The sequence below is a fragment of the Sciurus vulgaris genome (genome assembly GCF_902686455.1).
Source record: "Sciurus vulgaris genome assembly, chromosome: 11".
NCBI classification, from domain to species: domain Eukaryota; kingdom Metazoa; phylum Chordata; class Mammalia; order Rodentia; family Sciuridae; genus Sciurus; species Sciurus vulgaris.
In genome coordinates, this window is record NC_136472.1 from 57,730,840 (window position 1) to 57,755,408 (window position 24,569).

Here is a 24,569-nt window from a genome sequence, read left to right on the forward strand (position 1 = left end):
AAATACTGCAGATAGCATAAGCTTTAATTTTTATTTTTCATGAGTTTACCTCATTGTAATGGAATGCACTACTACTAATTTACTTTATAATTAGTACAGAACTAAGTCTATATTTATTTTAAATTTATAATTCATATATTTCACTAATTTATGGACAATTTTCTTTCTTGTATGCCAAAATTTATTTTGACCATATACACCATTTCTTTCATTTACCTTATTCATTTAAGAGGCCATTTAGCATAGTAACAGCTTTATTGCAAAGTTTCTTGAGTTTGAAATCTAGACTTTAACCCTGTGTGATCTTGAACAAATTATTTAACATCTGAACATCATTTAGTTTCTTCAATGCAAATGGAGGTAAAAGCATTTACTCTTAAGGACTGATGTGAAAATTAAATATGATAATACATGTCAAGCACATAAGGCATTTACTAATGTAATTGAAGTGCAGCAATAAATAGTAATATTATTATTATTAATATTCTATATGACATAAAATTACCAAAAAATGATGTGAAAGTTCAAAAGAGAAGGGAGGAAGGAGGAAGAGGAGAGGGAAGCAGGGAAAGGGAATATAAAGGAGGAAGATGAAGGGAGGTGAAGGAGGAGGATGAGGGGAGGGAGGAGGAGAGGGAGAAGGAACAACAAAATATTCACAAACCCAAAAGGAAATGCCTGATAAATTAGCACTATATTAAAATATTGAATATTTTTATCAAAATATACCACAATAAGCCACAGTATGTATACATACATACTCATATCAAGAATACAGAACTCCTATTGTTAAGTAAAAGAAAACTGGACAAAATACCTGAGCTAGTAATTAACTCCAAAATAGACATCCAACCAAAAGAGTATTGAGAGTATCTCAGCATCATTACTTACAATATCCAAAAATCTGAAAACAAATGTCTGTCTACCTATATAATGGATAAATAATTGTAATCTATTCATTCAGTGACATGCTAAATAGAATAAATATATGAATGGATTGCCACTTCATACAATAACATTAATTAATCTCACAGATTTTTTTCTGAAAAGGAAGAAGTGGATCAAAATTCATGCAACCACTTCAATTTATATAAAATTCAGACAGGAAAAGCTAAGCTGTAGAGGCAGAAATCAGGATTGTTATAATGCTTGAGGGAAGCTGACAATGAGAAGAAAAGTATAGGGGACTTCTGGAGTACTGAATTCTTAATCTGAATGATGATAATGTGCATATTCATTTTGAGAAAATTCATCAAGTTGTACATTTGAGTTATGCATTTTTATAGATGAATATTACATTTCAAATTTTAAAAACAATCCATCTGTAAGGAAAAGAGGAAAAAAGGGCAGAGAGGCTTAATATATACCAATCTGTCTGACTAAAAGTCCATTATTTTGGTGATACCATTTATTATTCTTTACATTTTATCAGTAAATTAGATACTCTTCTAATGGGAAATTGAGGATCTTTGTATCTGTTGATAGTCCACCATATGGCAGGTCAAAGAACCACTACCCACCCCCTTTTTAGGTCAGGTGTGGCTTCTCCTTAATTTCATCTGACTGCAATGATGATTTTATATGAAGACCAGAGAATATCCTACTTGTAGGGGCATTGTAGCTATTACATTGACTGTTTAAAGAGTAAAACTCAGCCATTCAAATGGATATTCATTTTTCAAAAACTGGTGTTGGAACGACTAATGAAATAAATAAGTAGGTAACATTTCTGTAACACAGATGATTAAATATTTATTAGTTAATCCATTATTGTGAAAAAAAATCATGTTTCAAAACAGCATGTTGAACAAGATAATACAATTTTGCAGAATAGAATACACAAACATATTTGTAACTGGAAAAGATCTATAAAGACGCACATCCAACATTAGCAGTTATAACAACAGTCAATGTTTGATGTTTTCTCTTTTTTCCTTATACTTCTATATTTCATTTTTACTGACATGGACATATATTATTTAAAAGGTCTAAAAGCTAACCTTAATGTACATTAAATTTTGTAAGTAAAACTAATTACTAGAAGTAAGAATAGGGATTATCTTTACGGATGTTAAGTTATGACAGGAATGAGGCCTAAGTGAGGCTTCTGCGATACCTATAATACTCCATCTCTCCGAACAGACACTACTTAGATGGGATGTCCAGTTTGTGAAGTCACTGAGCTGTACACTTTTCTGTATGTATGTTATAATTCAATAAAATGCTTATCAAAAATGAAAGATGGTTTTACTTTCCTAATAAAATAGTCTGCCACTTGCTTTGCTTCATCTCATATATGGCCTTAACTCTGCTTATCTTCTATAGATCAGTGCACCACATCAGAAATGAAAAACAGTCTCATCCTTAATATACAAATATTAATTTATTCTGAGTCCAGATTATATTAGCAACATTTTTAAAATATTTATGTGAAGTCTGGTGTCTTGTTTCCTTTCTTGTTTACACTTAAAATGTTTTCTTTGTTGTTGTTTTTGTTTTTTAACTTATCTCAGTGAATGCTTTGGCTAATTTATTTCAGTTAAAGAAAATTTTATGACACAAATCTCGTGAAAATAACTTCATTTTAAAAGTCAAAATTTTCATTACAGATAATAGTAGTGGTATTACTTATATTTACCTGGTAATGAGGCTTATACCACTGCTTTAAGTCCCAATCCCAAAGAATCATCTGGAAAAAAAAATTTATTTCGTTACCAACCAGAAATAAATGAACAAATATGTGTAAAGATAAATAAATAGTCTCTTTAATTATAGCTACCTGAAATAACTTAAAATTTGGAAGGGGAACTAGGAAGGTAAGAATAAAATAATCTCTAGAGAGAATATTTTATTATTTTATATAATCTGTAATTGCAAGATGAACATAACACAGAATTATCAGAATAGTCACTAAAATAAGCTATATTAACCTTCAGGTTAATTAAGCATAAAAATTAAAATATAAATCCAATCATTAAATAAAAAATAAAAATGAAATATCATCAAACTTCTTCCCCTCCCCAACCTCTGCAAAGGCTTATCATCCATCATCTTAAAACCAGTGTCAACAGGTAGAGCTATTTCTTTATGAACAAGGCATTTTTGTGAAAAGCATCTTAAAAATCTTGTTGACCTTGGGGCTACATTAACAGGATTCCCATAGCACAAGAAATAAAAGCAAGAATCAACAACTGGGATAGATTCAAACTAAAAAGCTTTTTCTCAGCAAAGGAAACTAACAATAATGTGAAGACAGAGCCTACAGAGTGGGAGAATATCTTTGCCACTCATACTTCAGATAGAGCACTAATTTCCAGAATCTATAAAGAACTCAAAAAACTCTACACCAAGAATACAAATAATCCAGTCAACAAATGGGCTAAGGAAATGAACACACACTTCACAGAAGATCTACAAGCAATCAACAGATAAATGAAAAAATGTTCACCATCTCTAGTAATAAGAGAAATGCAAATCAAAACTACCCTAAGATTCCATCTCACCCCAATTAGAATGGCGAGCATTAAGAACACAAGCAACAATAGGTGTTGGCAAGGATGTGGAGAAAAAGGTACACTCATACATTGCTGGTTGGGTTGCAAATTAGTGCAGCCACTCTGGAAAGCAGTGTGGAGATTCCTTAGAAAACTTGGAATGGAACTACCATTTGGCCCAGCTATCCCACTCCTTGGCAGATACCCAAAGGACTTAAAATCAGCGTACTACAGAGATACAGCCACATCAATGTTCATAGCTGCTCAATTCACAATAGCCAGATTGTGGAACCAACCTAGATGTCCTTCAATTGATGAATGGATAAAGAAACTGTGGTATATATATATATATATACACATTAGAATATTACTCCGCCATGAAGAATGATAAAATTATGGCATTTTCAGGCAAATGGATGAAATTGGAGAATATCATGCTAAGTGAGATAAGCCAATCTCAAAAAACCAAAGGACAAATGATCTCGCTGATGAGCGGATGATGACACATAACGAGGGGTGGGAGGAGTTAGTGTTAGTGTTAGGGTTAGGGTTAGGTTTAGGGTTAGGATTAGGGAGGGGGGCAAGAATGGAGGAAGGAAGGATTGTATGGAGGGAAAAGAGGGGTGGGAGGGGTGGGGGGAAGGGAAAAAATAACAGAATGAATCAAACAACATTACCCTATATAAATTTATGATTACACAAATGGTATGCCTTTACTCCATGTACAAACAGAGAAACAACATGTATCCCATTTGTTTACAATAAAAGAAAAATAAAAAATTTAAAAATGAAAAATGAAAAAAAAGTACAAAGGAATGAATTCATAAAAATAACACCTGCCTCTTCTAATATACAGATAATTAATGACAGATTGCCTGTTTGTCTCCTTCATAGACTATCAATGGTAACTTATTAGTCCCAGACTTTTTTCCCTGCCCTTCTTCCTAAGAGGCTTTCTAGCTGCTTCCCTTTCAAATACAGTAGTTACTATACCCAAAGAAATAAAATTAACTTTAATTTAGTAAGTTACAATTGCCACCTACTGTTAATCATAAATTTATTTGAAGTTTATTGAGTTGATAAATCTCAACCTTTTGCTTAATTCGTTATACTTGCCATTTTCTAGCTTTGGATCTTACTTGAGTATCAGTCTTTCTAATTTGTAATATAGTCATCGTTTCTACACACTGAACTATTTGTTTCTTGTCCTTGGTTTTAAATCTTTTGATTGCAAAAATCTAAGTGTTACTCATTGTATCATTGGTCCAATATTTTATCAGGATTTCGAAAAACTATTTCTTTAAAGGACATAGAATATTTTAGACTTTGCAAGCCACATAAGGTCTCTATGGCGTATTTGATTTTGTGTTTCTTCTATGCTTTATAAGTATACCCACAATTATTCAAAAACTTGTCAATCACTATCACCATCTCCTTGTCAACACCTTGTAGAAGGTAATCTCTTTCTTTTCAATGAAAAGAAGTCCATTTCTGTTCAAAGAATATCCAGATAGTCTACACCCACTTATTTAAATTCATGAACCAGTATTCAAAAAATAGTTACAAAATATATATTTAGCAGAACCATTAAATTTATTTTATATGACCATAAGTATGGTCCTTATATAATTATTTCAGGTTGTAATTTGACCAGAATACAACCTAGATTCTAGACAAACTCATTAGTGAAGTTTAAGATGTTAATAACTTCCTAAAATAACCTAAAATCCTTAAGATTCTTTTATACTTGATGTGCTTCCTTCCATCCTATTCCTCTACAATGGCCTTTTTAGACTCAACTGGAATATTTTACTTCTGTCTATACTTTAGCTTGTCAAAAGTTTCTTTGGAGATTTAGGAAGTCTACTAGCTTATTCACCTTCCTCCCATCATCACAACATTTGTAAATCTGAGTTTTCTTAAGTTCCTTAATGAAAGTCTAAAATAGGAGTGAACTCAGAATTTTATATGTCACTAAAAATTGCAGATGAGATTGGCATCAAGTTAGTAATTTGCATTCTGAATCTGTAAACTTGCCTGACTACTATTATCTGACTCATACTTCTGTATTTCTTCCACAAGGATACACCATCAAACAGATTCAGTAGTCTAAACAGTAGGTTTATTTTTTTGCTAATTCAGGCATACTCCTATTAGGATAGTGTAATACTAAGTAGTCTTCTTTTCTCCCCACATCCTTGACCCAATGACTAAAAACATTACCTTTTAAAATATTTGCACTTTCCTAACAAGAGGCATATTTGTGTTTGTACATCTAGCATTCCTCAGTGGGGGTGCCATCACTCTAAGCAGGTGAAAACTGGTTAGGGGGAGAGGTGAAATCTTGCCAATTAAAATAATGTGTAGCCCTCAAAAGGCCACAATACATAAACAGAAGAAATAAATCAAATAAATCACTGCACATGAAGAAATAAATCAAAGATCTGTGGTATTAAAATTTCATAGAGACAGAGGAGTAATTAGGAAAAAGATGTTCAAAGAGCTCCTGGATGAGGGGTGAGGATTAAGAAGAAAAGAGGTTGAGAAACACTGACACAAAGGGATCCTGCTGATAGACTAAAAGAGAATCCCATTTTAGCTTACATTTTAAAAGAGTTCCCCCTAAAGCATTTCAAGACTGCCTACACAAAAGGGGCTACTAACATGAAAAGTAATGTATACTCTATTTCAACTTGTAATCTTAGAGGTCTACAAAACTTTACCACATGCAATGCTTTTTCCTCCCTGCTTTTTCTTTTTTTATGCTTTTATTAGTGCATTATAGTTATACATAATAGTTGGGTTCATTTGGACATAATCGAACATGCATGGGATTTAATTTTGTTCCATTTCAGTCCCTCTACATACTCTTTTTAGATCTCTCGACTATAGCACTTTCTGTTGTATAACATGTTTCTTAATAAATTCACTCCTCCTGGTCCTTTATCCTATTATGGTTTTCTCCCACTTATATTTGCTAGGTTGGTTTTAAATCAGCTCTTAAGCAGCAACTCACTCTTATTTGCAGTCACTTTCTACAGGATCAAAATTATATCACCAAAAACCATCAGGATTAGGCTAAAAGTCCCTTCATAGTAAGAATTAAGAACAGACACAGTGAAAGTCACAAAGAGCTGGCAAACCTCCTTCTAAAAATAATTTGAACTAGAATATCAGTGATTTTGAGAAAACAAAAATTTCTGCAAAATAAAAAAATGAATGGCCCAGGAATTCCACAGTTAGGTATATGTATCTTAGAGCAGCATTATGGCCAATAAAATGATAAATATAGAAATTAAGAGTAAAGGCTTAGATCTTATATCAGCATGATAGCTAACTGGAGGTGCCTAGCAAGATTCCCTACACAATAAAAAAAAAAAAAAAAAAAAAAATGGAAAAAACAACTACTCTGTTCTACTGAAGTGTTTGAGAAAAATGTTGGGATGTGGCAGAAATTCTGCAGAGAAAGGAGACTCAAGATAGCCTTATAAAGATGATAACTAAGTACACATCATCTACTATACCATATTTCCAGTCAAGATCAACCCTGAATCAAGAGAGATTTCACACAGAATAAAGAATGCAGAAGATCCATAGAAGACCCAATAATGCCACAGACACCTGAAAAGAACTAAGAAAGCCACAAGACTTATGGGACACCATGAATCAAATCAATATTAACATTACTGATGTACCTGAAGAAGAAAAGAGGGGAAAAGGCACAGAAACCCCATGCTATGAAATAATAGCTAAAAACATCCAAATCTTTGGAAAGATATGAACAGATAGGTCTAGAAAGTTCAAAGGACCTCAAATAGATTTGGCCAGAAAAGGCCTTCTCTGAGTCATATTATAGTCAAACAGTTAAAAGTCCAACACAAACAGAGAATTCTAAAAACAGCAGGAGAGGAAGTGTCAAGTGACATATAAGGGAATTCCCACTAAACCAATAGCAGACTTCTCACTAGAAAACTTACAAACCAGGAGAGATTGGGGTAATAGATTCAATGTCCTGAAAGCAAAGAATTATCAACCAATAATGTTATATCCAGAAAATTTTTCCTTCAGAAATGAAAAAGAAATCAAAACCTTTCCAACATAAGTAAAAATTGAGGAAATTTATTATCACCAGACTGACTTTACAAAAAATACCTAAGGAAGTCCTACACTATAGATAAGAAATGATAACTACCATCATAACAATATGCAAAAGTATAAACCTCCCTAGTACAGCAGATATAGAAAAAAGATAGAAAAAGAAAGAGAGAGAGAAATAACAGAATCACCTGGGTAGAATAGTGCATGCCTATAATCCCAGCAGCTCTGGAGGCTGAGGCAAGAGGATCTCAATTCAAAGACAACCTCAGCAAAAGCGAGGTGCTAATAAGCAACTCAGTGAGACTCTGTCTCTAAATAAATACAAAATAGGGCTAGGGATGTGGCTCAGTGGTCAAATGCCCCTGAGTTCAATCCAAGGTACTCTCCAAAAATAATAACAGTAACAGAATCAAGCCTTAACAATACAGAATACTAAACCACAAAGATGAGCAAGAGAGAAAGAAACAAGGAAGGAAATGCAGAACAATGAGAAAATACAATGACAGGCATATGTTTTTATTTATCAATAATAATCCTGTATGTAAATGAATTAAATCTCCCAATTAAGTATTTAGACTACCTGAATTGCTAGGGCAAAAAAGACCTAAGTATATTGTACCTATAAGAAACTCAGTTCATAAGCACAAAGACTGACAGTGAAAGAATGAAAATGATATTTCACACAAAGAGAAATCAAAGAAAAGTGAACAGAGTATACATATATGTGTGTATGTAGGTATGTGTGTGTGTGTGTATGCTAAAATATACTTTAAGTCAAAAACTGTAAAGACAAAGAAGGTCAGAAAGGGATTGATTCAATCAGAGGAAATAATAATGATAAATATATATGCATCCAAAGCCAATGATAATAAATATATATGCCAATAATGATAAATATATATGCACCCAATGATATAAAGCAAACATTCTTAGATCTAAAGGGAGAGACAGCCTTTAATAAAATAATAATAATAGTGGACCTCAACACCCCACTTTTGCCAATGGACAGATCATCCATACAAAAAAAAAATCAACAAAGAATTATAAAAACTGAACTATACTATACACCAAATACACCTAAAAGACATTTACAGAACATTTCACCTAACAGCTATGGAATACATATTCTTTTCATCAGTCAGTGGAATGTTCTCCAAGGTAGACTAGATGTTAGGCCAAAAAACTTGTTTCAACAAATTCGTAAAAACTGAAATCATATCACATATCTTTTCTAACCAAAATGAAATAAAACTAGAAATCAACAAGAATTTTAAAAAGTGTACAAATACATAAGAAATTAAGTAAGATGATCTTGAATGCCCAAGAAGTCAAAGAAGAAATCAAAAGGGATATTTTAAATTTTCTTGAAACAAATGAAAGTAGTTTTGGAGCTCCAAACCCTATGGAATACAGAAAAACTATGACTAAGATTAAAGTTTATATCAATAATTAACCTATATCAAAAGATAAGCAATAAAGAGTTCAAATGAACAACCTAATGATGCAACTAAAGGAAGCAGAAAGTCAAGAAAAATTAAACCCAAAAGTAGCAGAAGGAAAGGAATGCGAGAAATCGCAGAAGAAATAAATGAATACAGACAGGCACAGTGGCACATACTACAAACCCAGCGACTAGGGAGGTCGAGACAGGAAGATTCCAACTTCACGGCCAGCCTCAGAAGACCCTAAGCAACTTAATAAATAATTAACACAAACCACAATAAGATATCATCTCACCCATTTAGAATGGATATTATCAAAAAGACAAAAAAAAACCCCACATTTTTGGTAGGAATGTAAACTAGTATAGTCATGATGGAAACCATTACTATTGAGTATATATCCAAAGGAAATGAAATCAGTATGTTGAAGAGATACCTGCATTCCTCTATTCACTGAAGCACTATTCAAGACAGTCAAGATACGAAATCAACTCTGGTGTCCATCAATGGATGAACAGATTATTTTTTTAAAAAGTGGTGTACACATAGAATGGAATATTATTCCCACCATGAAAAGGAAGAAATCCTGTCATTTTGCAGTGACACTAATGGAACTGAAGGACATTTATATTAAGTAAAATAATTCAGGCACAAAAAGACAAATATCACATATTCTCACTCAAATGTGGAAGCTAAAATATTTGATTTCATATAAGTAGAGTAATGCTCACTAGCCTAAGCTGGGAAGGGAGGTCGGAGAAGTAGACGGGAGTTAGATGAGAGGTACCAAGAGATCACTTATCATATAGGAAGAATAAGTTCTAAGTTTTTAAAGTTCAGTAGGGTGACTGTAGTTCACAGTTTATTAAATATTTTATAAGAACTTACATATTTTAAAAGAGAGGAGTTCAAAGCTTCTCAACATACACAAAAAAGAAATGTTTAAGAAAGGAAAATGCTAATTACTAACCTAATTTGATCTTTACACATGTATCAAGTTATCACACTGTACCTCATACACACGATTATTATGCATCAATTAAAAAAACTTTAAGGAGTAAAGGCTTGGAACTATTTACTGCAATTTGAAACTGAAACATTTTTATTGTATCTTACAAAAGCACCAATCTACAACAGATTGGAGGGAAACCCAAAATCTTTATCCTTTGCTATGATTTGATACCAGGAGACAAGAACAAGGATCCATACAACTGCCCAATTTGGGGTAGCAAAAAATTAGATACAATCCAAATATTTACCAATAGTAAAATAAAAAGAAATTGTATATTCATACAATGGAATACAACAGTGAAAATGAAGGATGTACAGCTATAAATTATATGACTAAATCTCAAAAACAATGCTGAACAGGAAAAGCAAGTCCTAGAAGAATACATGTAATTTCATTCATGTAAGTGAAAAATACAGTGCTGACTACATATTAATTAGGAAAAATTTAAACTAGGAAACAGTAATAAGACTATTAGCCACCATCTATCAATTACAATCTTTGAATCATCAGTTTTTCCTCAGTAGTGTGGAATTAGAGACACAAAGGAAGGATTAAGCTTATATATACATTTCATAACTATGAAATGTAAGATTAATTCTGATTTCCACAGAAATCTCAATATTATCATCTTCATAACCATTATATTCTTATCAGCTAGGCAGGTACCCAAAGGTCTGTTTATTCATCTGTTTAGTCATCTTAATGTATCATGTCTGAATAATGTTATTAATATCTGTTAAATATGCATTTTTTTAATTTTGTTGCATTAAATTCACCCAAATCTGAAAGGACTTAAAAGAGTTTTCTAAAGTCTAAGGTATTAGTAAATATATTAGTGACATAAATCAAGAACAGGACTCTACTGTAAACAGGACATTCATCTGTGTGTGTGATAATATCACACAAAAACATTAAAACAAAAGTGTTATTAGGATATGATTATCTAAAATCTGGATTTTTTTTTAAAGATGGCTATCCATTTATCTTAAATTCTTCTGTACATCGTCTACTTTGAAACTTAATCAAATAATGATAGGAAGCCATGAAAGCATTTCAAACAAAACAAAACCTCTTTGGTAAACCCAAGAAATTTTCTAGAAAAGAACATATTTTCTTACATGAAACTTAAGATTTTTGTTACTAAAAGAGGAGAGACTAACAATCAAGGTACCATTCAGATTCTGTGCTCCTAATAGTAAAACCATACAAGATAAAATACTGCTGAGTAATAAAATTAGTCATACAAATGATAAACATTATGTTGAGAATAGATAAAAAAATTTCCAAATGTATTTACCATATTACACCTTGGGACATTACAGATTGGAAAAGACCTTACACAATGTAGAAGAGTAACTTGTACACAGCAGATATTTTACTTTACTTCAAGATAAATACACTCACATGCAAAGTCCAAATCATCTCAGCATATGTGCAATACACATGAGGAAAGACAGGAGACAGCTTTTCATGTGCTTATCAGTGAAAGAACCATATTGAAAAAGATGACTTTTTCCTTTTTGTAAGGGCGGAGGTACTGGGTATTGAACCCAAAGGTGCTCTATTGCTGAGCTACATCACCACCCCTTGAAACAGGGTCTAGGTTGCCCAGGATGGCCTTGAATATGTGATCCTCCTGTCTTAATCTCCTAAATCACAGGGGATTATAGGTAGGTGCCATTGGCAACTTTTTCCTACTGACTATTTTGTAAACTATAGTATAGACTGGGGAAATGTCCTTTGGATTCAGTTCTGTGAGAAAATCAGTGATCTGTACAGAAAGGAAGAACTTTACAAAACAATGAAAGTGCTACACTAACTACAAATCTACACACTGCTTTTATTCACAGAAAAGAGCCAGTGATTAAAACATACGTGCTGGACAATGATTCAATGTTGAAGAAACAGCATAAACGTGGACTGGCGATAGGTCAGTGGTAGAGTACCTTCTAGCATGTGCAAGCACGGGGGTGGGGAGGAAGGAAGGATGGAAGGAAGGGAGGGAGGGAGGGAGGGAGGGAGGGAGGGAGGGAGGAAGGAAGGAAGGAAGGAAGGAAGGAAGGAAGGAAGGAAGGAAGGAAGGAAGGAAGGAAGGAAATATAAATGCACTCAGTTTTTGGCCACATAGTGGACATCTTTTTGGTGTGTTGTGGAAAAGGGGAGCAAATATAAAAAATATTTGACTGCTAATATAAACAAAAAATACACAAGTATTTTTTCAATAAAATGAAAAAAAAAAACCCACTTCTATTTTTCAAACTTCAAATATTATAAGACTCAACAACTTAAGACACAGTCTTAAAGTAGTCTTCAGTGAGAAATCCCTTTACAATTCCAGGGTCCATATGTAATCTAAGTAAACAGAACTAACAGCTAATAAACTCTTGCTGCCTTTCCTCATAAGTTACAATTTTGGTAGGATTTTCCTAATCTAAGAGAAATGTAGAAGAAAATATGATCAGATATAGTAATGAACCTACAACATACAATCTATTTATTCATTGAGCTGAACAGATACCTTTAAGATTGCAAACAATACACCATGATAAGAAATATTATAATTGTTAGGTTTCTTTTAATTGTAATATATCATTTTTATACATTCACATAAAGTCGGTGGGTGGCTACCTTACATACTGAGTACATTTTTTTTTTTAATATTGGTCTAAACATGCATTCTTCCTATACAATAATATGTAGGTTTTTTTAAAATCTTACTTCCAAGTAGATAGTAAATGCTGTAGACATTGTTTCCAAGTCAGCAAAATTTTAGGCATCTAACTTCAACCCCAATGCTAAAATAGATCCTATGAATGACTCAAATACAAGAATAAATAAAGATGAATTTTAAATCACAGAAAGAAATAAGGAAGTTAGAGTGACTATAGTATGTTTTCAAAATAACGGTTCTATTACATAATAAGACATTTAATGAAAGTATGAAATCTTAACCTGCTCTTCTTAGGAATTTTCATCATCATTTGTTTCCTTTTAAACTCCATTATAATATACCATTAGAAATTATTTTCACATACTGTGATTATCTATTTAAAACTAATTTTAAGAACAGTACTGTTTTCTCTAAGATATGAGGTGCATACTATTTTTAAAAATTGTTAGTTGATTTGATAAAGTTGTACCCAAGACTGTGCATTTATTTAAATTCATCTTCTCTTTGTGGTTAAAAAGCTGAATCCTGATAAAAGTTTCTGTTTGAATATGTTTATAAGTCTGACATGCTTTACGGAGCTCTACAAAACCACCAAAACCACAGTGAATCATCAGCAGTACAACCAGGAGATATTATCAGGTTCAATTACGTCAATGAGGTTTTAGTTCATTGTTCCCCATGTAGCCAAAAAGAAAAACATATATGTGCCCTCAAATCAAACTTACGGAACTGTTATATTTATGTGCAATTTAAGAGAATACTTATTACTGAATTAACTGTTATAACATCCTGTACTCTCCTATTTTTTAATAACATTTTATTTGAGTTTCATGTATAAACCTATGCTAATAAGAGTTTCTGCACTTGCAACTTTTTCCATTTCTATGCCAACTTAGGCCCAATGAAGATAACCATTTAATTCTTTGTGCTTCTTGAACAGAAAGCAAAAACATAAAAGGACAGCAAAAAGTTAAATTAACCATAGTCAGTTTAGACTAAAGTGCAAAGATAGTACCCTTGATCCTAATGAGACCAAGAAGGAACTCCATTTAGAAAAAATGAGAGCAGAACTAGTAAATACTTGGAAACTAAACTCTTTACTATTCTTACTAATCAAATAATATGATGATGACCATAATGACTTAGACTGCATTCTATGTGCCTACTTAATATATATTGTCTCCTTTAATCTTCACTAGAATTCTCCGCATTTCTGTAATTCTCAGCCTTATTTCTCTACAGATGATACAACAGACTATCAAAAATTCCATGACTAGTAAGTGGCAGAAAATTTAAATCTCCATCTGCCTTACTTCTAAACCTTTAAGGATTATTAACCATAAGTTACACAATCTGTGCTTATCATTTATTAAACACTACCATTAGCTAGCAGTGTAACAGAGTGCTTGACAGGGTATGTAAAAATCACAGGAATTTTGCAATTAGCCCCTTATTATATGTAGAAGTTGAGGCCTAGTGATTGTTCTAATACTTTACACTTGCCTCCCAGATCTAGTTTTTGCTCTTCTCTGGACCCCGGAGAAGCTTAACCCTATGTATTCTGCATCATCCGAGCAAACTCCCAGCTTGTTTTTTCTTAGGTTTGGCCAATCTGAGCCAAGAGCTGGAAACTGGAGTTTGGAGGAGAAAGAAATCAAGGCTACTCCGATTCTCTGCTGCCTCCCTGGCTAGGCACCACTGTCTCTAGCAACAACTGTCCACCTCCCCCCGTGACTACAGCTCTTACCAGCTGGTCCTTCCTTCAAACTTCAGCAAAACATCATTTCTAACATTGTTCCTTCAGCCCCAGGTGAGGTTAACAGCTTTCCATAGTGATCTAACCTCTTGTCTATTCTCTTGACCCTGGTCATTCTCTCAAAGGAGACGCTTCATTACAATGTTCTTATTTGAACCATCTCTGAGTGAATTCTACTTCTTACAGAGCCCCTAAATAATACAGAGATTTGTTAACTAAACTCTTTCACATGTCAACTAACAAATGGCAGAGCTAGAATTCGAACTCTCCCTCCAATTTTATTTCCTTTCACTGCACTAAAGGGTAATGATTTATACTGTTCATAAGACCTTTCTTTTCATAAATAAAAAGTTTCTACCAACACCTTGTTTTTACTTATCAGGTCATCAAATTACTCTCTATTGTCTACATTGATATACCCTGCATTTCGTTCTGTTACTGCAGATAAACTGTGAGGTCTAGTCTACAACCATTCTTTCCATAAATGCAGTAGTTTCAACTCTACTGGTTATATATCACCAAGAATTCTGTTACTGGGTGGAACCATTACCACACAGAGGCAAGAGACTAGGCTCCAACATTCCTTGTACTCTACAAACAGCTGGAGGCTAATTGGCAGAAAAACAGACTTTATTTAAAGTCAGTCTGAAGGAAGATAGAATAACTTTGATTTCTAATTTTTATCTTCGGAGGCTGTGAAACAAGGAAAGCTTCTGGAAGAACGCTTTTTAAAAGAGAAGAGGCAGCAAACTTGGGACAAAAGGCAGGAAATATACAGAAGCAGATTGAGTCTTGCTAGACAGCCAGGGCAGGGAGCATTTCCATTCTCTCTCAGCTTTTTGTGCTCTCCCTGGGAGACTGGAGGAGGTGGGACAGCCCTTCAGTCTTTACTCTCCGTAGGAGGAAATACAGAATGCAGAAAAACAGTTCTCAGGAAATTGTCCTTAATTTCAGTTTATTTCACTCTATTAAATTATCCCAATTTAATTATAAAAATGCTGTGTTTTCTCACACCTCTCACACATATACCTTATTATGATTGTGCTTCCACAGACCACTATTCCATTTTTCTGATCCTCTTTACAGCAAAATTCCTCACAAGAGTTCCAAATATTGGTTGTTTCCAATTCCTCTTTCCTTGTTCTTTCTTAAGCTGCCTCTAATCAGACTTTTGGCCCTATTATCATCAAATCCGTCTTGTTAAGGTTTCTGATGTTATTAAGCCAACAGTCAATTCTCACTATTCCTATTTTTTGATCTATTATCATCTGACACAATTGAACACTCTTCCCCACTGAAATCACTTTTCTCACCTGGCTTCCAGAATATCCCACTCTGAGATCTCTAACTTACTTCAGGCTCCCCCTGGTCTTGCTTGGCATTTTGATACCTTAACATTGTTGTGTCCCAGAGCTCTAACCTTAGACCTTTTCTTTTTTCTTTCTTGCCACGCTAAAGAAATACCTTTAGGAAACTAACGACTGGAAGATTCATTTATCCTCTCCTCTGGGCTAAAGAATCATATATCCAATTGCCTACTCAACAACTCCACTTGACTAACAGACATCTCAAACTAACATGTTCAAACTCAACCAATTCTCCTCTTAAACAAGTTCTACCCATGGCTGTCCCCCATCTGACTTAATGGCACCCCATTATTACCTCAAAAACATAACTCCCCTCTTTCTCAAATTTCACACTGGCAAATCCTATTATCTTGACTTTCAAAATATGCACAGAGTATCAACAGTTTTCATGTCTCCACTACTCTGACTCTAGTCTAAGATCCTTTCTTGCCTTTATTATCATCATAGTCTCCTAAATATCTCCTTGCTCCCCCACTTGCCCAAGCATAATCTGATCTCAACACAGCAAAATTATCCTCTTAAAGTTTAAGAAAAATTATGTCACTTTTCTGCTCTACACTACCGAATGACTTCCCAGCTCAACCTGAGTAAAAGGCTCAGATTTTAACCATGGTCAAGTAAAAGGCCTTCTACTCTCCCCCCAGCTACACTCTTTTCTTTGCTATTCCTTGAACACGCCACTCACGTTCAATAAAGATTCATCAGCCAATCCTTCTTTTTCCTTTTAAATTCAAAAGAAAAGCTACTGAGACAGGAGGACTATAAATTCCAGATCTCTCTCAGCAATTTAGGGAGACACTGTCTCAAAAAATACATAGGATGGAGATGTGGCCTGGTAGTAAGTAAGCATCCCTGGGTTCAATCCCAAGTACCTGCCACCCAAAAAATAAAAAATAAACAGGACGTAACAACAAACACTATTAGTTGGCGTGATTTTCCTAAGTTTTACTGATTAATTCAGATTTTATAAAGCTGCACTTGAACTACATATAACATTTTTTTCTGTCAAAAGTACAAAATCAGCATGGTAGCACATGCCTGTAATTCCAGCAACTCAGGAGCCTGAGGCAGGAGGATGGCACATTCAAGGCCAGCCTCAGCAACTCAGTTAGGGCCTAAGCAACTTAGTGAGACCCTGTCCCAACACAGAAAATAAAGGGGCTGGAGATATGGCTCAGTGGTTGACCACCCCTGGGTTCAATCCCTGGTATCATTAAAAAAAAAAAAAAAAAAAAAAGTACAAAATCAGAAACAAAGAGGCACTAGTTTCAATCCTCAGCATCACATAAAAATAAATAAATAAAATAAAGGTATTGTGTCCATCTGCAACTAAAAAAAAAATTTTTTTTAATTAAAAAAGAAAAAAGAAACAAAGATATTTAGAAGAACAGGGAATAAACATGGGTTAAATGAGTACAATATGAAAGTATTGAAGTCATTGTTTGAATATGTATAGCTTTAAACTACACAAGTACCAATTACTTAGATCTATATTCTACTGATGAACTAATAAGTATTTTAAAATTCTGCATATTAGATCTTAGTACAATATTTTATTTATTTATTGTTTTGGACATTCTAAAATTGAGTAAACACCTATTATTTTTAAGTCTGAAAGTGTTCAAAATCATTGTAAAGCTATAATAGAACGCCCACATACCATGGAATAATTATTGTATGCAAAGAGAAACACAGAGAACCATTGTCTAGGAATAATATGAAATAGCCTGTATTTCACCAGTATTCTTAACCTCTTATTTTTTCTAGTAGTTCTACCTACCGACTTAACTGTTCTAGAGCTCCTGTGTCTCTCTGGATATACTTCTTGGTCCAGGTCTCAATGGTTTCTCTAATCCAAGGATAAGCAAACTTTTATCTCCATCCCTGACATAGTTTATACATTCCACCAGAGATGTATTTTCTGGAGAAAACATGCCAACAGTAACAAAAGAAATTGAGGTTTGCAAACCTTTAAAGAACACAATTTCTGCTTTCTCCTATTTGAATAAATGTCTTCATTTTAAGTTATAATAAAAATTTCAATAAAATTTCAGCAAGCAAAAGATTAGATTAAGAGTTGGTAGTATTTAAAAGACTTTAGTAGAACACCTGAACAATTGAAGATTACATGAGAAATATCCAAAGAGATATCTAGAATTCCAAGCATGGTTTATTAAAAAAAAAAATAAAAGATTAAAAGGAGGAGGGGAACATTCTTCACTTCAATAACAGGAATATGCTATGAACTTGGTTCTAACTCTGAAAAGAAAACCTTAAAAGGAGATTACAAGCCAAGGTCCTTCAGAGAGGGCAGGTCGTTTTATAACCAATTCTAAAAATACCCCCATTTATACATACAATAATCCAGGTAGTCTGATATGTAACAGTATACAACACTACCTCCTACCCAGTTATAAACCAAACAAAAGGCCACATTGCTTTTCTCCCCTGTCAGTTCTATATGGTTTGCACAACTAAAATATCTACAACTAGCACTGATAATCAAGTAAACTACCTGGTCCCAGAGAGGGATACTTGCTGCTTAACAGTGCAAATACAACAAAATTTCTTTTCTGATTTCCTTTATAATATCCTTAAGATTAAGAATGATGAGCCAACCAAAGATACCAGACTTACTGGTAAAATAGTCACATATGTCCATTAAGAAAAATCTTCAACAGATGAATAGATGAAGAAAATGTGGGGTGTGTGTGTGTGTGTGTGTGTGTGTGTGTGTGTGTGTGTATATAGATAGATATATATATCATATATCATATATGTGATATATGTGTGTGTGTGTGTGTGTGTGTGTGTGTGTGTGTGATGGAATATTACTCAGCCTTAAAGAAGAATAAAATTATGGCATTTGCTGGTAAATGGATGGGGCTGGAGAATATCACACTAAGTGAAATAGGCCAATCCCAAAAAACCAAAAGCTGAATGTTTTCTCTGATATGTGTATGCTAATTCACAATAAGTGGGGGGTAGGGAAGAATAGAGTTACTTTAGATTAGGTAGAGGGGAGTGAAAGGAGGGGAAGGGACATGGGGGTAGGAAGGATAGTAGAATAAATGAGACATTATTACCCTGTGTACATATATAACTATAAGACTGATGGGATTCTACATCATGCATAACCAGAAGAATCAGAAATTATACTTCATTATATATGATGCATCAAAGTACATTCTATTGTCATGTATAACTAATTAAAACAAATAATTTTTTTAAATTTAAAATAAAATAACAACACATGCACATATTCTTTCCTGATAGTTCCTTTCTTTTGGAATTCTGCCCCTTTTTTGATATCTATGCCTCTCTAATGCATTCAGAAAAAGTGACCTTTGATTTCCCAAATAACATAATTGAAGAGTTCCAGTGCTATTTCACCATGGAAGGAGATGATATTTCATCATTAATCTATAATCTCTGCCCGAAAAGCAGTGCTTAAGAAGGCTAGCCTTCCATGGAAAAGCTTAGAACTTCCCTATAAGGGTTCAACCAGAGGCTGATACCTTTCTATTGTCTGCCCACTTGACCTCATCCTGGATCATTTTAACTATCAATGCTAGTTATAGGACCAAGACCAAAATTGCTACTGAAGTTTCCCATTTTTTGACAAGGGTAGAAAATACTGTAGGCAATATCTAAATACTGTTTGGAGCATATATTTGAAAGAGAATAAATGGAAAGTATACCTCCTAAACAGTCTCTATCTTTTCATGTCCTCAAATTATGTCTCACTACAATGAAACTAAGACTTTGCTCACAGAAAGGCACCCTGAAGTTGGCAAACCACTGGCAACAAGAGAGAATGGAATTTGAAGGTTTACTAAGCTGGGCACTCTGTGAGGGCTTTATACATATCAAAACATTCAACCTTCATCATCACCCTGTGAGATCATTATTAGTATAGACTTCATTATTATTATTCAGATCATAATGAAACTTAGTTGATTTAACTTGTTGAATGAACAAATGACTCATTTTTAAATTCCTCCCCCTCTCTCCTCCATTTCAATCTAAGTTGATTTACATATTTCTGATTTTTTATCACCACCATTTTTTCACATTTGATCATTTAAACCACCATATTTTTTACATTACATCTCTTAAAACTGTCTCCAATTGATCTCATAGCTCTATTCAATTTTCCTCTCATATTACAAAGAAAACTGAGATCAGAGTAACAAAGTGGTTTTTTTCCTTGTCTTTCTCACCTCTATACCTAATCTCACTGAACTAAAAGTCTGTATGTAGACAGAGATTCAAGTACAACAATTGAACTATTTGGTTTTGAGACAGGTCTCCTGAATAGAAAATAAATATTTCTAATTATAATATCATTTTTACTTTATAACCAAAGTCACATTGGATTATCCCTTAAACTATCCCCCAATGGTGGAAGAAGGAAAAAAAATAAAGGTAGTTCATAGAATCCAAAACAATAAAAGGCATTTCTCACAAAAAGGAAAATAGCAAAGGTGTATTTATGAATATTTTCTCAACACTTGATTGAAATTAAACAAACTTTTTGTGAATAAAATTTTAAATATTTAATAGACACATTTACTAGGTCCTCACCTGCCTTTATTTATATTAAATATAGGCAATACAGGGATTTTAAAAAATTAACATTAAAGCATCAAGATATCAATTGACCATGAAAGAAACTTCAAAATCAATTTATATTAATAAACGAATCTTCCATTTAAAACAAAAATTAACCATTTTCTATTTGAGATTTTTATTGGTAAGATAGAAATTCAATTTACCAGCAGTAAATATCAGCAGCTATTTGACATTAGCTGAGTAAATAACTTTGTCCTTGTACCTGAGCTTAAAATTAAGCAAACAAAAAGTCTAATCCCATAGCAACCTGATTTAAAAATGAAATCTGGGAATCTGTTTTGTTTTGTTTTTTTTTTAATTTCAGATTCCCCAGGGATCATCAGGTATCCTAAACTTATAAAACAAAATATACTGAAAGTTTTGCATTCTACATAAGCAAAGTGGCTTTTTTCAAAACACATAAAAATTCAACACCACATTTGAAGAAAAATGTACAAAATAGGGGACCACTATACATTAATTTCCCACATATGAAAGAGCATCAAATAGTAAAAATCTGAGACTTACTTAACTCTGAATTGACTATTATTATAATGTGGCATGGATCAACAAAAGAAGTTACCAAATCAAAATTAAGCTTCCAGTAACTTCTAGAGATCCCATCTCAAATGACAGCAACTACTAACTGTTCTGGGTGGAATACTTTCTTTTCCCAGACTGAACTTTCTGGTTGTGCCACTCAAATAAAAATTACCATGTTTAGATCCAAATAACATAGAAAAGAAAACCAGATAGTTATAGTAAGGTCTGTCAATGATCAATGAATTAGTACATTTTTTAAAATACTTCTATTTTTAACTCAATATCTTTTTTCTAAATTATAGTTTCACATTTATTAGTAGGTAAACGCACCCCAATTTAGTGTTTTGTTGAGTTTAAAGTCTAGCACAGTAATAAACTGTACTTTTTAATCCCCCAAAATTAAAAACGAAACCATCCTGATCTTTTTGTTATGCTGATAATCAGTGAAGACAACTAAATAATCCATTACGTTGGTATTCTGTGTGTCAGTATAAGCACTATTTACTAACTCATCATTTATTAATACAAACCAGACACAAATTATATACTCTCAGGAAGGCAAGGTTTGATTTGTTCCTACTATGATCCCAGCATCTAGCAGAGTGATTATCTAGCACATAAAAGCTGCTTGATATATCTCTGCAGAATGACTTAAACCATACATACCACTTGTCCCAATTAATAAACTTGAAAATTTGGTTATGGAGTCTAATGATACTAATGATAGCTAATATTTATTGAGAGCTTAGTATATGCCATTATCTCACGTAAGGCTTAAAACAATCTTGCAGTTGTCCCATTTTTATAGTGAACTACGGCTGAAAGTCTAAGTAACTTGCCCAAGTTCACATAGCAAGTAAACTGCACAGGCAGAAGTCAAGGTATGGTCTCTCTGACTAAAAAACCACATAATTTTAATAATAATGTACTGGAATATTCACATTTTTATGTTGAGAATCTCTACTATACCTTTCACCCTATAGAAAGACCACTTTACAAAACTATCAAAATAATTTTTAAATGATAAATCATTGCAATGAATTATCTGCTTTGTTAGCTTCTAGCACTCGGCTTCCTCCTGAAGCTGAGGGTTCTTGTGGTTTCCAGTGCTGGGGATTACACCCAGGGCCTCACACATGCTAGGCAAGCACTTTACCTGTAGGTACATTCCCAACCCAGAAGCTAGGTTCATAACCACTTAAAACAACATCAGCTTCTGTTAGCGAATAGAACAATTTTATGCTAGAAGTGCATTGCCATATTTAAAATATCAAGGACTAAACTACTTCTGTTTCAGATGTCAAGGCAGAAAAAAATGCAACTTCTGAAATTTAATATGCAGATAAACAAAGAATATACTTTAGAAAATATTAAGCACTATAAAATGCCCATAAAATATTTTGTATTTTGATATGCTATTGTCTAAAGAATGTGTCCAGATTACTCAAACTTAGAATGTTACGTACCATGTGTTGTTATTGTATAAATAAGGTTGCTCTGTTGCTATATATTCTCCATTTGCCCCTTTAGAGCCAGTCTCCAAACAGCAATTTTCAGTAGGATACTACCCTTTTTGGACTTGTCAAAAAGTTTTTTGTTTTGTTTTGTTTGTGGGGTCAGCATGGTGTGAGGCACCATCAGAGGATGACAATACAGGAAGAGAATGAGGTCAAGTTATTGATGGTTGGTGTTATCAGCACCTTTTTTCCAGTACTACAGGTTGACAGAAGCTATATTCCTCCACTAAAACCCATTTGCATCTTCTTCCAATTGTCTTTTCAGACCTCTGGTGATAATAAGAGTTATTTCCTTTAAGTCTCTACACTTTTAAATAATAGTTCTTAATTAAATTATCCTCATTAACTCTATTTGAGTATGCTATGTTTCTTGATGGGACACTCTAATACATTCCCTAATTAGCATATAATTTCCCTTGATAATGTAGACAGTTTCTCATATTTCTTTTTTATCATTCTTAGTGATAAGGAACATAGCTGTAAGAACCATTTCCAACTAGAACTAGTCAGCATGGGCAAAAGTTATCTATGCTTGTCAAGGAGTAAGAACTTCAAAGTCTGATGTTAGTTAAAAATCAGGTAGACCTGGGCAGGACTTTCTGGAAACTTCCCTGGGAGCCCTATAAAACTGGAGGGCAGAGGAGGCACACTGTCCCTTTCCTCTCTCAGAGGACCCACTCTCTTCCTTGAAAGTATCCCCTTTTCTCCTTTTGTACTCCTAATAAACTCATGCCTGTTACTCTGAGCAACATATCTGAAATCTTTCTGGCCCTAGTGCAAAATCAGGGTTTGAAGGGTTGTCTCTGTGCTGCCTCAGTTTTGCAGAAGGACCAAGGCCCTGTAACACTAGCACCCAGCATAAACATTTGAATATAAATAAAGTACACCAGAAAAGACACTAGACAGAAAAATTCTATAATCTTAGTTCTATTTTCAGTTCTAATGACAAACTTCCTTTAAACCTTGGATTCTTTTTTCTAATTAGTACATATAATTGTACATAAAGGTGGGATTCATTATTACATATTCATGCATGTAAATCTTGTATTCTTAATTGTAAGATAAGGAACTTGGACTTGGTTGGAATAAATGGTCACCTAAAACCTGTTCTAGGAATGATGTAGAATTATTTTTTCTCACTTAATAGTTGAAAACCTACCAAAGGAGATTTATTTCTTTGTGTTTGATAAGCATGGGCTCACTTAAAAGTAAAGGAATACTTGTTAGCTCAGGATAGCAAATTTTTTACATAAAAAGCCAGATAGTAAATATTCTAGGTTTTACAGGTCAAGAAGCAAAAACAAGGTTATGTAGGTATTTATATGACAATAAACAAATATTTTTCTACAAATTTTATTGACACAATTGAAAACATAATAATAATAATGATTATTTTTTTGGAATGCAGAGAATGGAATTCATTTCAGAGTTGAGTATTTCATTTTAATTGTAGTTCAAAGTTGGTGTTCCCCAACATAAAAAACAAAAAAATCGATGTCCATCTGTTAATGTTTCTCTGTAATGAGTTTTTAAATATTTCATCTTTGAAAAGGTCTTTTTACACAGACAAGTTCTCCCAAATATTGCTAACTGTTGGAGAGCATATGATCTTACTTAAGCATATTCATCACTTAGAAAATATTACAGAATTCCATTAGATCCTTCTCCTGATATGTCTTTCAGCACATCATTACATTATAGATAATCACTTGCAATGAAGGTTACAGGGAAGTCCTCAATTGCAGAGTTAAATGAATTTTGAAATATGAAAAATCCTTGCAGAGGTCTGAAAACCACTGCTAGAACTATAATTTAATCTAGGAAATATATCTGCTGCAAATTTGTATGTGAATGGTGATGTTACTTATTATAACTTTGACAAGTGATATACATAGAAACTTGATATTTATGATTCAAACATTTGTGTCATTAAAATGACTTTTACTATAGTACATTTAAGCTCTGTTATTTCTTGTTATTTTAGTTTGAATTTGTTAAGAAACATTAAGTCTGCAGCAAAAGTTTATTCCCAAAGTCATTCAGTGTTTAGTATTA

The 24,569-nt window shown here is 33.3% G+C and overlaps 1 protein-coding gene across 1 annotated transcript in view; it reads right to left on the reverse strand.

Moving 5' to 3' along the window:
- PDE3B (phosphodiesterase 3B) overlaps window positions 1–24,569 on the reverse strand; it is a 190,712-nt gene that overhangs the window by 75,142 nt on the left and 91,001 nt on the right. Inside the window, 1 exon segment of the mRNA XM_079104237.1 lies at window positions 2,639–2,689. Within this exon segment, the coding sequence (XP_078960363.1) occupies window positions 2,639–2,689 (51 nt within the window).